The sequence below is a fragment of the Amphibalanus amphitrite genome, unplaced genomic scaffold, assembly GCF_019059575.1.
Source record: "Amphibalanus amphitrite isolate SeventyFive unplaced genomic scaffold, NRLGWU_Aamphi_draft 000003F_arrow, whole genome shotgun sequence".
Taxonomy (NCBI): Eukaryota; Metazoa; Arthropoda; class Thecostraca; order Balanomorpha; family Balanidae; genus Amphibalanus; species Amphibalanus amphitrite.
The window spans coordinates 696,761-708,807 of NW_024881500.1; the positions used below are offsets into that span (position 1 = coordinate 696,761).

Sequence of the window (12,047 nt, forward strand, 5' to 3'; positions counted from 1 at the left end):
GATATCAAAAATCGGCAGTTCCGCGATGGCAGGTCGGATAAGCCTGGAGATTTTGTTGGCCGAGGTGGCAGGGGTCAGACCCATGCATGTGGGCCCACACCCCATATACTGAGTATCTAAACCTCCTGGACCCTCTCAGATTCGGCACCGGCCGTTCCATCTCTTCCATCCTCAGGACAGTCAAATCCTTCTCCTCCACGCCGCAACCCCCTGCTCCGGGCTGGACGCGCAACTCTATCCCATGCGGGAATGGCTCCACTGGAGCTATAGTCCTTTGCCGGGTGCAGTGAGTGCCAGTGGGCTGGGCTGCCTGTTCAATTGGTCGGGTTCATCCCAAGTGGCTCACTAGGGTGGCTGCCCCGACCAATGTCTCCCACTAATTCTTTCATACTTGCGGCTCTGAAATGGTCTCTTTGGACCGAAGGGCCTAATCAAATTTCGAGTAGGATAACAACCAGTAAAACGCCTTTTGGGGCGACCAACGGAGCGAGCGAGAGGGTGGGGTGGGCCTTGCACGTGCGAAATTGCGAGGGGATACCTCCAACTAACTTGTGCACTGCACCCTTCTAACCGGTCCCTAACGATGTGCCAAATTTGAGCGCAATCGGCCTAGCCGTTCTCGAGATCTGGAAGCGGCACCCTGCACGTGCGCACGTGCAAAATGGGTCCCAACTGACTTTTGCACGGCACCCTACTAACCGGTCCCTAACCATGTATCAGATTTCAGCACAATCGGTTCAGCCGTTCTCGAGATCTGGAATCGACCCCTGCATGTGCGCACGTGCAGCAGCACCCCAACTGTGGCACATGGATATGCATTGCCTAGTGGGTATACCTACCCAACCTACTCGTACCTACATGCCAACTTTCAGCGCAATCGGCCCAGTAGTTGCCGAGATATTGAAATTGTTACAAAACTGACACCTCTTCGTTTTTCACGTGGCACGTGCATATGGGGTCACTCACATGCATCGGGAATAGTCCGATCCGATGCTCGTTAGAAGGAATGAATCTAGATTCTAGTGCTACCCTACAAAAATTACCGCATGTAAATCGGCCAAGTGGTTGCTGAGATATAAGCCTAGCAAAAGCGTGACCACGGCATACTCAGAAATTTCCGTTAACCTACGAAAGACTACGCTCGCTTCGCTCGCTCCGTAATGAGTTTGGGGGGGACGTCCCCCTTCAATTCTGAGAGTGGGGGGACGCGTCCCCCCCGTCCCCCCCGGTGGCGGCGCCCATGGTTTTGAGTTGAGATAGCCAAGTTTGCGGCCAGGCTCAGAAACCACCATTTATCCTGGTCGCAACCCCCGCAGCTTTATGGTGTTCAAGAAATTTCTTCCCTTTACTTGCAGGGTGGGACCAGCGTGGAATCTGATGACGTCATCAGGCTTTCGAACGTCCGTTAAATGTTTGACTAAAACGTTTTGTAGCACGCGGTGGTATATGCTGCTTTGCGCGCAACAAATGCCGCACTTTCAAATAAAGTAGCTAGGAACAGCGGAGATCCCAAAAAGTAAACAAAAGTAAAAGTCTAATATCTTGAAAACCGGTGAATATTTTTCGATGAAATTTGGTAGATGTTCGTTTTTGCTCTTTCTGAACCGAGCGACATCACTTTCATGCCAATTCATTAACTTTTTTGAAGGTGGGAGCCGGGAGGGTCCCTTTAAATTGATTTCCCACCTCCAGCGACGTTTAAGTGTAAAATTGATAGTTGTAAGAATGTAGGTGCCGTGACCTTTGACCTCAGTAGGTCATACACCTATAGAAACGCCGCACTACTCAATTCATGACCGATGCATGACTCATGCTCAAGTCGTCATCGTGTCCGTACGGCATACGGCCATATGACGAGCCACGCCTAACGGTGGCAAGATGATAACTAGTGTATTCAAAATTTTACTGTTGGCAGAATTTAGAACGCCTATATGTCCTACTATGTTTATCTCTCGTCTATCATCGCGAGGCATCTGCGGAACGACGGACCGACAGTCCAATCTTATCGTACGGCTTATTCTCATAGATTCTCAGCTATACAGGGAAGCACCGACACATTCCCTCCTCATCCTGGCAAAATGCCAGGTTCTAACTATGCATGTCGGCGCTCTTAGTCCCTCTATACTTCAGCCGTCAAGCGGCCCTGATAAGATACGTTTGCCTATACAGGTTGGCTCTTTAATTATATTGTGCAATAAGTAATAACTATACACAATATCCAGTAGATTCTCCCAAACATAAATACTAAATTTCCACTCAAATCCGAGCATGTTAGTGAAATATATGTATTTTCTAACAGCTGCAAAACGGGATAATACGAAATTTGCCTCAGAAGCCACATCTTCAACATCACCCCTCAGTTCTTGCAGAATGCCATGAATTGCAACACCTTGCATTATTGTAAACTCTCCATCTAAACGTTACAGGGAATTATGGATGCATGCATGATAAATCAAGTGATGAACAAAGGGGCACACAAACGCACAGCACAGATCATCCTCAGAGCACAGCAATATAAATCCCCACAGCAAAGGCGCATCTAACTATGCAACCCCAGCGATAGCTGCTCGTCCCCTGACATAGAGGTAGCCAGCCATCACATCGGCATACAGGCAGCTATTACAACTGGCATACTTTGAGAGCAGCCGGTGAGCGACACACCCTACAGTAGCACGACCTCGCAGAAGACATGATCATAACAACTGCGGCCTCACATTCCCAGAGAGTACAAAACATCATATCAATATGGAAGATAAAATTGACATGGTCGATATAAACTAGGGGAGGTGAGTAGATGCCCCTGAATATCAAAAGTCAAAGGGATATGCAATATGCATCCAATGCCTCTCGATATCACAGGTTAACAAGAAATCCACCGCACATTATGCACATGGTTAAAAAACAGACGCTCTAACGAGATTGTACAGAGAACAATCATGTTGAATAAGCTTCCCGAGAGCTCGGGCGTAAATTCCTTCAGAAAATATATGGGGCTCAAATGGGAAAAAATCACAGTGCTAGAGTCCATTTTGAACGGCAATTCTTACGATCTTATCGCACTGACCAATGTAACTGGTATCAACTAGACTTCTGAAAGACACTTAGACTAAATATCGCATAGCTACTGACCACTTGGAAAAGTTAACGATGATGTGGATGTCAAGCATCAAAACATAGCATTAAAAGTGATTACTTAATAAGAGTGTAATGGCAGTTCTTTACCAATCGAACACGATCAGTGATTTCCATGATAAATTGAAAGGCAGCAATTGATTGCGTTTGACACTTAAATCACATGAAAGCGTGGGTTAGTTTTGCACGGTCTGCGAAGCAATTAGGTATAGCAGACTGCCCCAAAGCTAAAAACCCGCATCTGAATATCAGTCGCACAAGCCTTGTACAACAATTCTTGTACCTGCCGTTTTCAACAGCACCAGAGCACATGTACTCTCCCTGACAGTCGAGGAGCCGGGTTCGGTTGTGGCCGTCCACGATAGGCCAATACAATCCAGAACCTGCGGACGGCGTCCCAAAGAACGCCCACCCATCGTTTACACTCCACTGGCAGATGTCTCACACTCCCAGCCGTCCGATCAGACCAGGGACGGGTCGGGCGGCAGCTCGGTGACGCCCTCTTTCGGCGGCGCCGCCGCGATCCGATTGGCCTTCATGTAGCTGATAAACTGACTGGGAACCTCGGCGAGCACCTCGCGCGCCAGACGCGCCCGCAGTGTGGCCGGGTCGCCGCGCTGCAGCTCGGCAAACGGCACGAACTGGACAATGTCCCGCTCGGCGGCACGGCCGCAGTAAGAGACACGCACCTCGTCGCCGTCCAGCTCCTCCATGGCGGAGAAATCGGCCGTGCCAACACCCACGATGATGATGCTCAGAGGCAGACCGGAGGCCTCAACGATCGCCTGAGGGGGTACAGCGCAATGTCAGGAGTCTGATCCAGCGTTACGTAAACGATGCTGTTACCGTATCGAAGGCATTTTTAAGAGAAAAGAAAGTAAAACCTCGCTTGAAAATTGACATCCATTAAGAATAGTGGTGTTTTCGAAATAAATCCAAAGCATCGATTTCATATTTTATTCATACGTAAAAGCAATGCCGCCAAAGGGCTATTCCACTTGAGACGCCACGCCCAAATAACACTGCTACCTCAGCTGTGGTTTATCTCAGTCAATCACTCATTAATCATAAGTGAACACCTGCGTGTTTTCTATGCCCCCGTCTGACGGTTCTAAGTTCTCACCTGTTTGGTCTGCGGCATGTCGGTGATGACGCCGTCGGTGATGATAAGCAGGATGCAGTACTGGCTGCCGTTGCGCGACTGGCGCGCAAAGTTGGCCACGTGGTGGATGACTGGCGCGAAGTTGGTCGGTCCGTACAGCTGGATACGGGGCAGACACTGCTGATACGCCTCCACCACGCCTGGGGGAGACGGGTGAGCGACAGTGAGTCACCGGGCCCGGCGGATACCCCATCTACAAACTTTCCTGAATCATGCCTGCCACTTACCATAAACGGAAATTATTTGCGCCACATAAAATATCGTAAAAACAGACGCTCAGGGCACGTTCTAAGGCAAAAGCAGGTTAGGGAGAAAACGAAACATGGTTGTTTTGCAATATACAACGTACCTACTATGGACGTCAAACCCCTTGAGACCCCACTTTTTTGCGATAATTTTTAAATGCGTCAACTCTCGTTGACAATATTCTGGCAATGTATGTTTTAGAACCTGCCGAAACTTTTATTACTAAGGTATTTTGACGCCAAACGATTATGAAAGGTACTTCTCATTCACTCGTAATGTTAAATTTCACGGAACGAATCTGCTGTTTGGGTAGAGGCTACGTGCTCATGGGGCGGAGCCACGCAATGACGTCAGCGCTAAGCTCCGCCCTACCCCTCCGGCGCTCCTTGCCCGGCGACCGGTCACTCGCGTCTCTCGCTCCATTCAGGCTTGATGGTGGGCGGTAGCTGGTAGCGGTAGCGGGCGCTGGTAGATGGCATTTAGAGCAGATAGCGCTGGTGGCGGGGCTCGAGTGTGGCCGAGCGCAAGCCTCTGCCCGGGCCTGAATTGACCTTAGCATTACGAGTGAATGAGAAGTACCTTCCATAATCGTTTGGCGTCAAAATACCTTAGTAATAAAAGTTTCGGCAGGTTCTGAAACATACACTGCCAGAATATTGTCAACGAAAGTTGACGCATTTAAAAATTATCGCAAAAAAGTGGGGTCTCAAGGGGTTTGACGTTCATAGTAATTCGATGTCGAGCGTTTCAAACTACGATAACAGTAGTTGTATTCCCGATCTCACTTTGATCTCACCTTGTACACCGTGGCAGTAGGGGCTGACGGGGCTCAGGTTGACAAAGAACTCGTGGCTGACGACGCCGTCGGGCGGGAGGCGCGCGCCGAAGCCGAGCACGGGGAACTGTTTGTCGCTGTCATAGTCCTGGATTATCTCGCCGACGGCCCGCAGCGCCGTCACGTACGGGTTGTAGATGTTCCCGGACGGATCGCGGACACACAGAGTGTGCAGAGATTCGGCCGATGTCGGTGCCCCGTTGGACGCTGTGGGGACACGGATAGTCAGAAATCAGACATCAAGGATGAGAGTTGAGCGTTATCAACGCCATCCCTCTGATATGAAAAGTCGTAAATGTTATATTGCACGATGCAAGTATGAGTGGTAGAAAAACCATTCGCATACTGATAACTGAAACCCCTCCGTAGTAGTTAAAAGGTGAGCATTTCGCTATCTCACATTGTTTATCTTTCACACCTGTGAAGTCGATAGCGATGGTACAGGCCAGATCAGTACCACCCTGGATGTAGTCCAGGAAACTGTAGTGTGGTCTCAGTTCCAGCCCGATGTAAAGCTCGCCAGAGTTCGTGTAAGATGCGCCCTTCTTGCGCTGAAAAAAGGAGAATCGATATCATCAGCTGATTTTAGACCCTAATTCCATGACCTATGCCATGCAATGTGCAGAGCATACTTTTTTTCTGGAATGGCTGAATCAATGTTTGACGTACATACAGAAGACAGTCGCATGCGCTAATGGTAAACATCGTCATTGACCAATGACTTATCGCACAAATACCTGGAATCACAAGGGCATCTGCTCTACCATTCTGAGCATGAGTCACGTAATTGCAACCACACACGATATGCATTCAATCGCATGTTACGAAATACGAGCTCTTGCGTCATCGACGTCACCCCCTAACTGCGTCACAGTTTCGACCTATACGACGAATCAGCCTGTTGCGACATTCCATGCGCGTCATTTCATCCGAACAGCCGGGCCGCCTACGTCACGGGAAATCCCAGACTTGCCCGCCCACCTCCCCCCCCCCCCCGCCCACTAACCTGTTTCTCCGCGTTGATGAGATCCAGCTTGTGGACGCGGGCGCCGGTGGCGGAGCCGCGCTCCAGCTGCCGGATCGAGAACTGACACTCGCCGAGCAGGCTGGGCGTGCCGCTGCGCCGCCAGTGCCAGCAGACGGCGCGGATGTTTCGCTCGTGGTCGCCGTTACAGAGCGCGCCCACCGGCACGTCGATCGGCTGCCAGACCGGGTCGCGCGTGCCGCGCACCACCTCCGTGCGCCACGTCAGCGACCACTCGCCGTCCTCGTTAGACTTGAACAGCTCCAGGTAGGGACTGGGGCTGCTGCTGAACCAGCCCTTCGAGTCCAGTCTCCGCGCCGACAGCCGCAGCGCCGCGTCGAACTTGCTGCGCAGGAGCTCCTCGGCGCGAACTAGCAGCGAACTGTTCACGCCCGCCCTGGGAACGTTCAGCAGAGGTAGCTGCGAGGTGCGCGAGCTCACCAGCTCGCCGAGCGTGCACTCGCGGTACCCGAGAAAGTCGTGCTTGCTGAGGTCCTCCGACGGCGCGTCGATGTCGTATACCTCGAACCTGACGCAGCAAAACGTTGTGATAGGCAATGCAGATGGTTCAAATGAATGGTGTTCAATTTAGCAATCTCTCTATCCATAAAACACAAAGCTCTCTATGGATGATACATAATGCGGATGAAATGTTTTACATTGCTGTAAATAACAAATTTACCCTTAATTTTGTTGAAGCTGCTGAAAAACTTGTCCTAAGAAAAATACTTATTCTTGTCATCATCATGAGAAGGAAAAACAGGTAAAATATAAAACAATTTTTACCTCAGGCGTTGCTGCTCTTCAAAGTGAAATGCCATATTGATTTTTGTTGCAAAGTCAGGATTGAGGTTATCATAGATGACCTCTGTTCGCTTGAACTCTGTCCAGGATTTCATGCCTTGGTGTGCCACATACACCACTATGAATGGATCTGACTTGGAGAATACATCCATGTCTGCCAGATTCCTGGAAAGAGATCAGAAAGATAGAAATGTATTTCAACAGACACACACTAGCTCATGATAGAAACAAAAGCCATAGTGCACAAACAATGGGTAACATATTTTATTATATGTATGATGTATCCATTAACTACTTTATACTGTTGCACATGACCAAAAGCTTGAGCCTTGAGCTGCAGGCAAAAGCCAGCCATTGGTTGCTCAGTATTTATGCTGCTTTTGATGTTTGCTCACATACCTGCATGACAAGGTAAGCTCCACTTGGGAGACTGGTGCAGTTGCAGAGCCACCACTGAAATTCTGCATCTTGGAAGGTTCTGTTTACCTTGAGGCCTGAAGTGGAAAGGCTATGTGAAAGCATCAAAATGCTGAGAGAGGCATGGCAAAATTAAACTATGAACAATGGTAATAGTGGCTACTCATTTCAAGGGATATTGATCACATGTATGTTGAATGACATCAGTGATCAAATGGATAGGTAGGAAACCATTTTCATATCTGAACCCAATGTCTACCTACACTCAGTGACTCAACACAACATGGATGAAAGATGGATTGGAATTAGAGCATTCCTCATTTGGCTGAACTTAGATTAAGTTAACCTTAGTCACTGAACAAAATGTCAACAGTCTAGAATGGTGAGTGTTAAGCAACTCAGCATATGTTGAATGTCGATATCAAAGCCATTCCATGGCATTGATTCATGGCATTGACCCATACCAGTCAGTACCTACCTACTGATGAAATTGAAAAATTGAAATAATCAGGCAGCTATTGGAATATTTAGGTATCAGTATGCAAGGTTGAGCTGAACAGCAAGAATAAAAGCCTTAAAATTTACAGCCCAGTGCCCACAGGTCATATCAATATAATTAGAAGTTTAGGATAGGGTATCTACAAAGTATACCTAATGACCCAGGCTGGAGTGGGATGAGACAGGGATTCAAAAGTTCAGTTTGAGTTACTTACTTCTTAGGAAACCTGAACTAACAAGACCAGTCAAGTGTCAACACTCAACACACAACAGTGAACTGGAACACTGCACTGGCAACACTACACAGCAACACGTCCACTGGCACCTCTCAACTGTGAATTGCGGCTGTCGACAACCAAATGCAACTCCAGCTACTACACAGATAAGCGCGTTACCCCGCACCCGCCGGCAGGAATCCCAAGCAACTACTGCGCGACAGGCGCGACAGGCCTCTGCTCGTCACCACGCAGAGCGCTGATGACTCATGCGTGATTCCCCGAGAGAGAGCCGCAGGTGCCAACCGGCGAGAACAAGAATGGAAGGCCGCGCGCGGGGAAACGGCGGGGAGTCCCCCAGGTCAGGGCCTTGACGGGGACTCCCCGGGGCCCGATTTACAAATGTGGCTACGGGCCGCATTTTGAGCTCTCTGTCTCCGGGCCAGAGATCACGCTTTTCGAGGAACGGTCAAGGTCGAACAACATGTAAACAAACGGAAAATGCGCTAGTCATATGGCAGCATATGGCTGCTTCGTATGTCGACAGTTGTGACGAGCTAGCATCAATTATGGAAGTTTTGTTTGTTTACAAAACAACAGCATGAGCATAACTTGAAGTGCGAGGAGATTTCGTCGCTGCCTTTCGGCCAACCACCACCAACTTCTTACCAACTTCTTGCCAAAGGCCATCATAGATGGCCTTTTTACCAACTTCTTAGTGAAACTTGGGTGAAGCGAGTATGTTTCTGTTGGGTTTGATTGGAAGTATGTTTTCAACAGCTTCTTTTATGACCCGAAGAGCATGCAGATCAAGATGCATTGGGCCATTTGCATCTGGGCGAAGGTTGTTTTCCACAGTTTATTTGAGGACTGGTTCTGTCTACATACATTGGCCTTATTGTGAGAAGAAGTGCACATACTGTGACTTTAATAAATATGTGGCCTTAAAGGTGGACCATGATAGAATGAAAAGCTGCATTTTGAGTGAGCTGAAGTGCCAATTAAAAGAATCATCTATTGAGAAGGTTTCTTCGGTGTTCTTTGGAGGAGGGACACCCTCACTTGCTCTTCCAGCTACAGTGGAGGTATCTACTGCAGCTTTCAGAGATGTTTTAGGTGTGACACAAAATAATTTCAAAAGATACAATATTACATGTTGCCAGCCACCTTGACCTAACACTGCAGGATTTAGACATACCTGACCAATGGCTTACCTACATGTCAAGGTTGTTACTTGTTAGGTAAATAGTATTTGTAAAGTGTAGGCTTTCATTCCACATTGGCTTGAGTAATGCCAGTTAACTAGATTTAAATTATTGTTTTACTATAATTAGCTTACTAATGAAAGGATTGTGTAATGTGTTGTCATGTTGATGAATGCTTTCTTCAAGTGATGAGCTACTCAAACAAAGTAACTGGGTTCATGCTTCATAGGCCGATGGGGTTGTAGCATATTGCCTGGGTATTTATAAAACTTTCTTGGTTTGCCATTATTCCTTTTTAAATTGTGATGGTGATAGTGTCAACAATGCTTACTTGACAAAGTTCTACCTCTGGGAAATTTCAGGCCATTGTTTCCTCACTGAGAGAGCATCTGACCGAGGATGCTGAGATTACACTGGAGGCCAACCCCACCAGTGCCACCAGTCGGTCACTGGAGGCATTCAGACAAGCTGGCATAAACCGTCTGTCCCTGGGGGTTCAGGTTAGCAGTGTATTGTTATTTATTGGTAGATGTCTGATGGTAGCCCCTACTAGTGCTGCTCACTGAGCTACCATTCAGAGTTCCTTGGGATGTCCTGATTGTCAAGTGATATTAGGTGGTATTTTTTAATAAATCGATTTCCTGGATATTCATCTGAAGATTAGTGAATAATGATTAAGGTTCAAAATTAACCCATGTATCCACATTGTGTAGGCGCTGGACGATAAAGAGCTGCTCTGGCTGGGCCGGGACCACACGGCCGCTGAGTCGGAGGTGTGTCTGCAGCAGGCGGCTGCCCTGTTCCCCGGCCGGCTCACGGCCGACCTGCTGATCGGCCGGCCCGGTCAGACCGCCGGCTCGCTGCGCGCCGAGCTGCGCCGGCTGCTACGCTCCTGCCACCACCACGTGGCGCTGTACCAGCTGACGGCGCCGCGCGGCACGCCTCTGGGCCGCCAGGTGGCGCGCGGCGCCGTGCGCCTCCCCTCGGCCGACCAGCAGGGTGCGCTGTACGCGGCCGCCGTGGACGAGCTCGCCGCCGCCGGACTGCGCCGGTACGAGGTGGCCAACTTCGCTCTGCCCGGCCACGAGGGTCGCCACAACTCGGCTGTATGGCGCGGCCGGCAGTACCTGGGCGTGGGGCCGGGCGCGCACGGCCGGATCGTGTCGCGCGCCACCGGCCGGCGCCAGGCCACCGTCCAGATCCCGGCCCCCGAGCGCTGGATGCGCGCTGTCGAGAGCGGCTCGGGCGGCGCGGCCAAGGTGACGCCGCTGAGCGGTGCCGATGTGAGGTCGGAGCTGGTGTGCACCGCGCTGAGGACCCGCCGCGGCCTCTCCAGGGACGACTGGCTCGCCGCCGGTGGCGGAGAGCGTCGGTGGCGACACCTGTACCAGCACCCCGAGATAGCGCGTTTGCAGGAGTTCGTCGAGGCCACCGAGGAGCGTCTGGCACCAACGGCGCGGGGACTGAACGTGCTGGACGCCTTGCTGCCCAACTTACTGAACGTGTTGACGTCCTATGATTGTGAAGTAGGGGAGGATGAGGATAGAGAAACGCTGAGTGGGAGCTGAGACGGTGACTCGCCTACGATAAATCAAAATATCAGGTACTTTACCTCCGTATGAACTATTTGAATAGGTCGTGTTTTGTGTGCAATGTATGTCTGATATTACATTGTGACCATTGTACTTTTTTCTACAAATATATCGTGGAATTACCCACTGACCAGTGACCTAACGCCACTCCAGATCACTCCGCCCGATTTGGTCGCCAATATTGTGCACAAGCCGAGTGATACGAGTTGAAATTTAGGGAAGTCTGTCTGTAGAAGTTCCACCATATTTATCGTCATGAGTGGAAAAATACCGGAACGCTCTGAGACAACTGGAACAGAACCTCCCAGAACAAGAACCTGCGTTAAAATTACACCGGTTTTCCGGACGCTGATGTAAAATAATGTAAAATACCCTGGGTTGGATCAAAAGCTAAAGAGCTATCGATGAGGGAGATGCCAGCGATTGTATTATTATCTTCATTGGGGTTGAGGGACACGTCGAAAACGGTTTCATTTTGCAACCACTCGCAGTTATACCGCCCAGTTAGACTTTACAGACCTACCTTTCGTTCACCGTAGAAAGGCCCAGCATCCTGCTTCCGCTGAGACTATATCTAGACCGTCAGACATTTTTTCTTGCCAATGCAACGGTGAGGAAGTTCGTCCGCGAAGAAATGTAAATGTTGGCCACCCACCGATCGGTCCGCTATCACACAACCACTGCTCCGTCACCACGCCCGTGAACGTATCTGGCATGAGTGGCAACCACTTCGTTTTCCCTCTGTAACTCCGTGGAACTGTCACTGTCCTGCACTATGCAGCGCCACTCAACCGTCGGTCTCCGCAAAACACCGTTGCAAAGAGCACGCACACAGTAAATATGAACTCCCGGTTGCGACTCTTGCGATACTGCTTCAGAGCTCACGAGCATGGCGCCACTGGTGGCGCGACCGGAAA

General features: G+C 49.8%; 2 protein-coding genes across 3 annotated transcripts; one reads left to right on the forward strand and one right to left on the reverse strand.

The window, feature by feature from the left end:
• Window positions 1–2,269: 2,269 nt before the first annotated feature.
• LOC122393972 (copine-8-like) lies at window positions 2,270–8,816 on the reverse strand. 2 transcript variants are annotated; one of them, XM_043390605.1, is made up of 8 exons: window positions 8,334–8,816; window positions 7,603–7,697; window positions 7,186–7,368; window positions 6,382–6,928; window positions 5,794–5,926; window positions 5,337–5,582; window positions 4,256–4,434; window positions 2,270–3,917 (listed from the first exon to the last, which is right to left on the reverse strand). In XM_043390605.1, exons 2-8 carry the CDS (start codon window positions 7,668–7,670, stop codon window positions 3,594–3,596), a joined length of 1,680 nt encoding a protein of 559 aa, XP_043246540.1. In that variant the 5' UTR covers window positions 7,671–7,697; window positions 8,334–8,816; the 3' UTR covers window positions 2,270–3,593. The 2 variants fall into 2 exon arrangements, with proteins under 2 accessions (XP_043246540.1, XP_043246463.1); XM_043390528.1 differs by having other exon boundaries at window positions 8,514–8,742.
• A 97-nt stretch (window positions 8,817–8,913) lies between these two features.
• On the forward strand, window positions 8,914–11,254 carry LOC122394095 (radical S-adenosyl methionine domain-containing protein 1, mitochondrial-like). Its single transcript, XM_043390721.1, has 3 exons — window positions 8,914–9,418; window positions 9,901–10,038; window positions 10,252–11,254. Exons 1-3 carry the CDS (start codon window positions 9,074–9,076, stop codon window positions 11,104–11,106), a joined length of 1,338 nt encoding a protein of 445 aa, XP_043246656.1. The 5' UTR covers window positions 8,914–9,073; the 3' UTR covers window positions 11,107–11,254.
• Window positions 11,255–12,047: the final 793 nt, after the last annotated feature.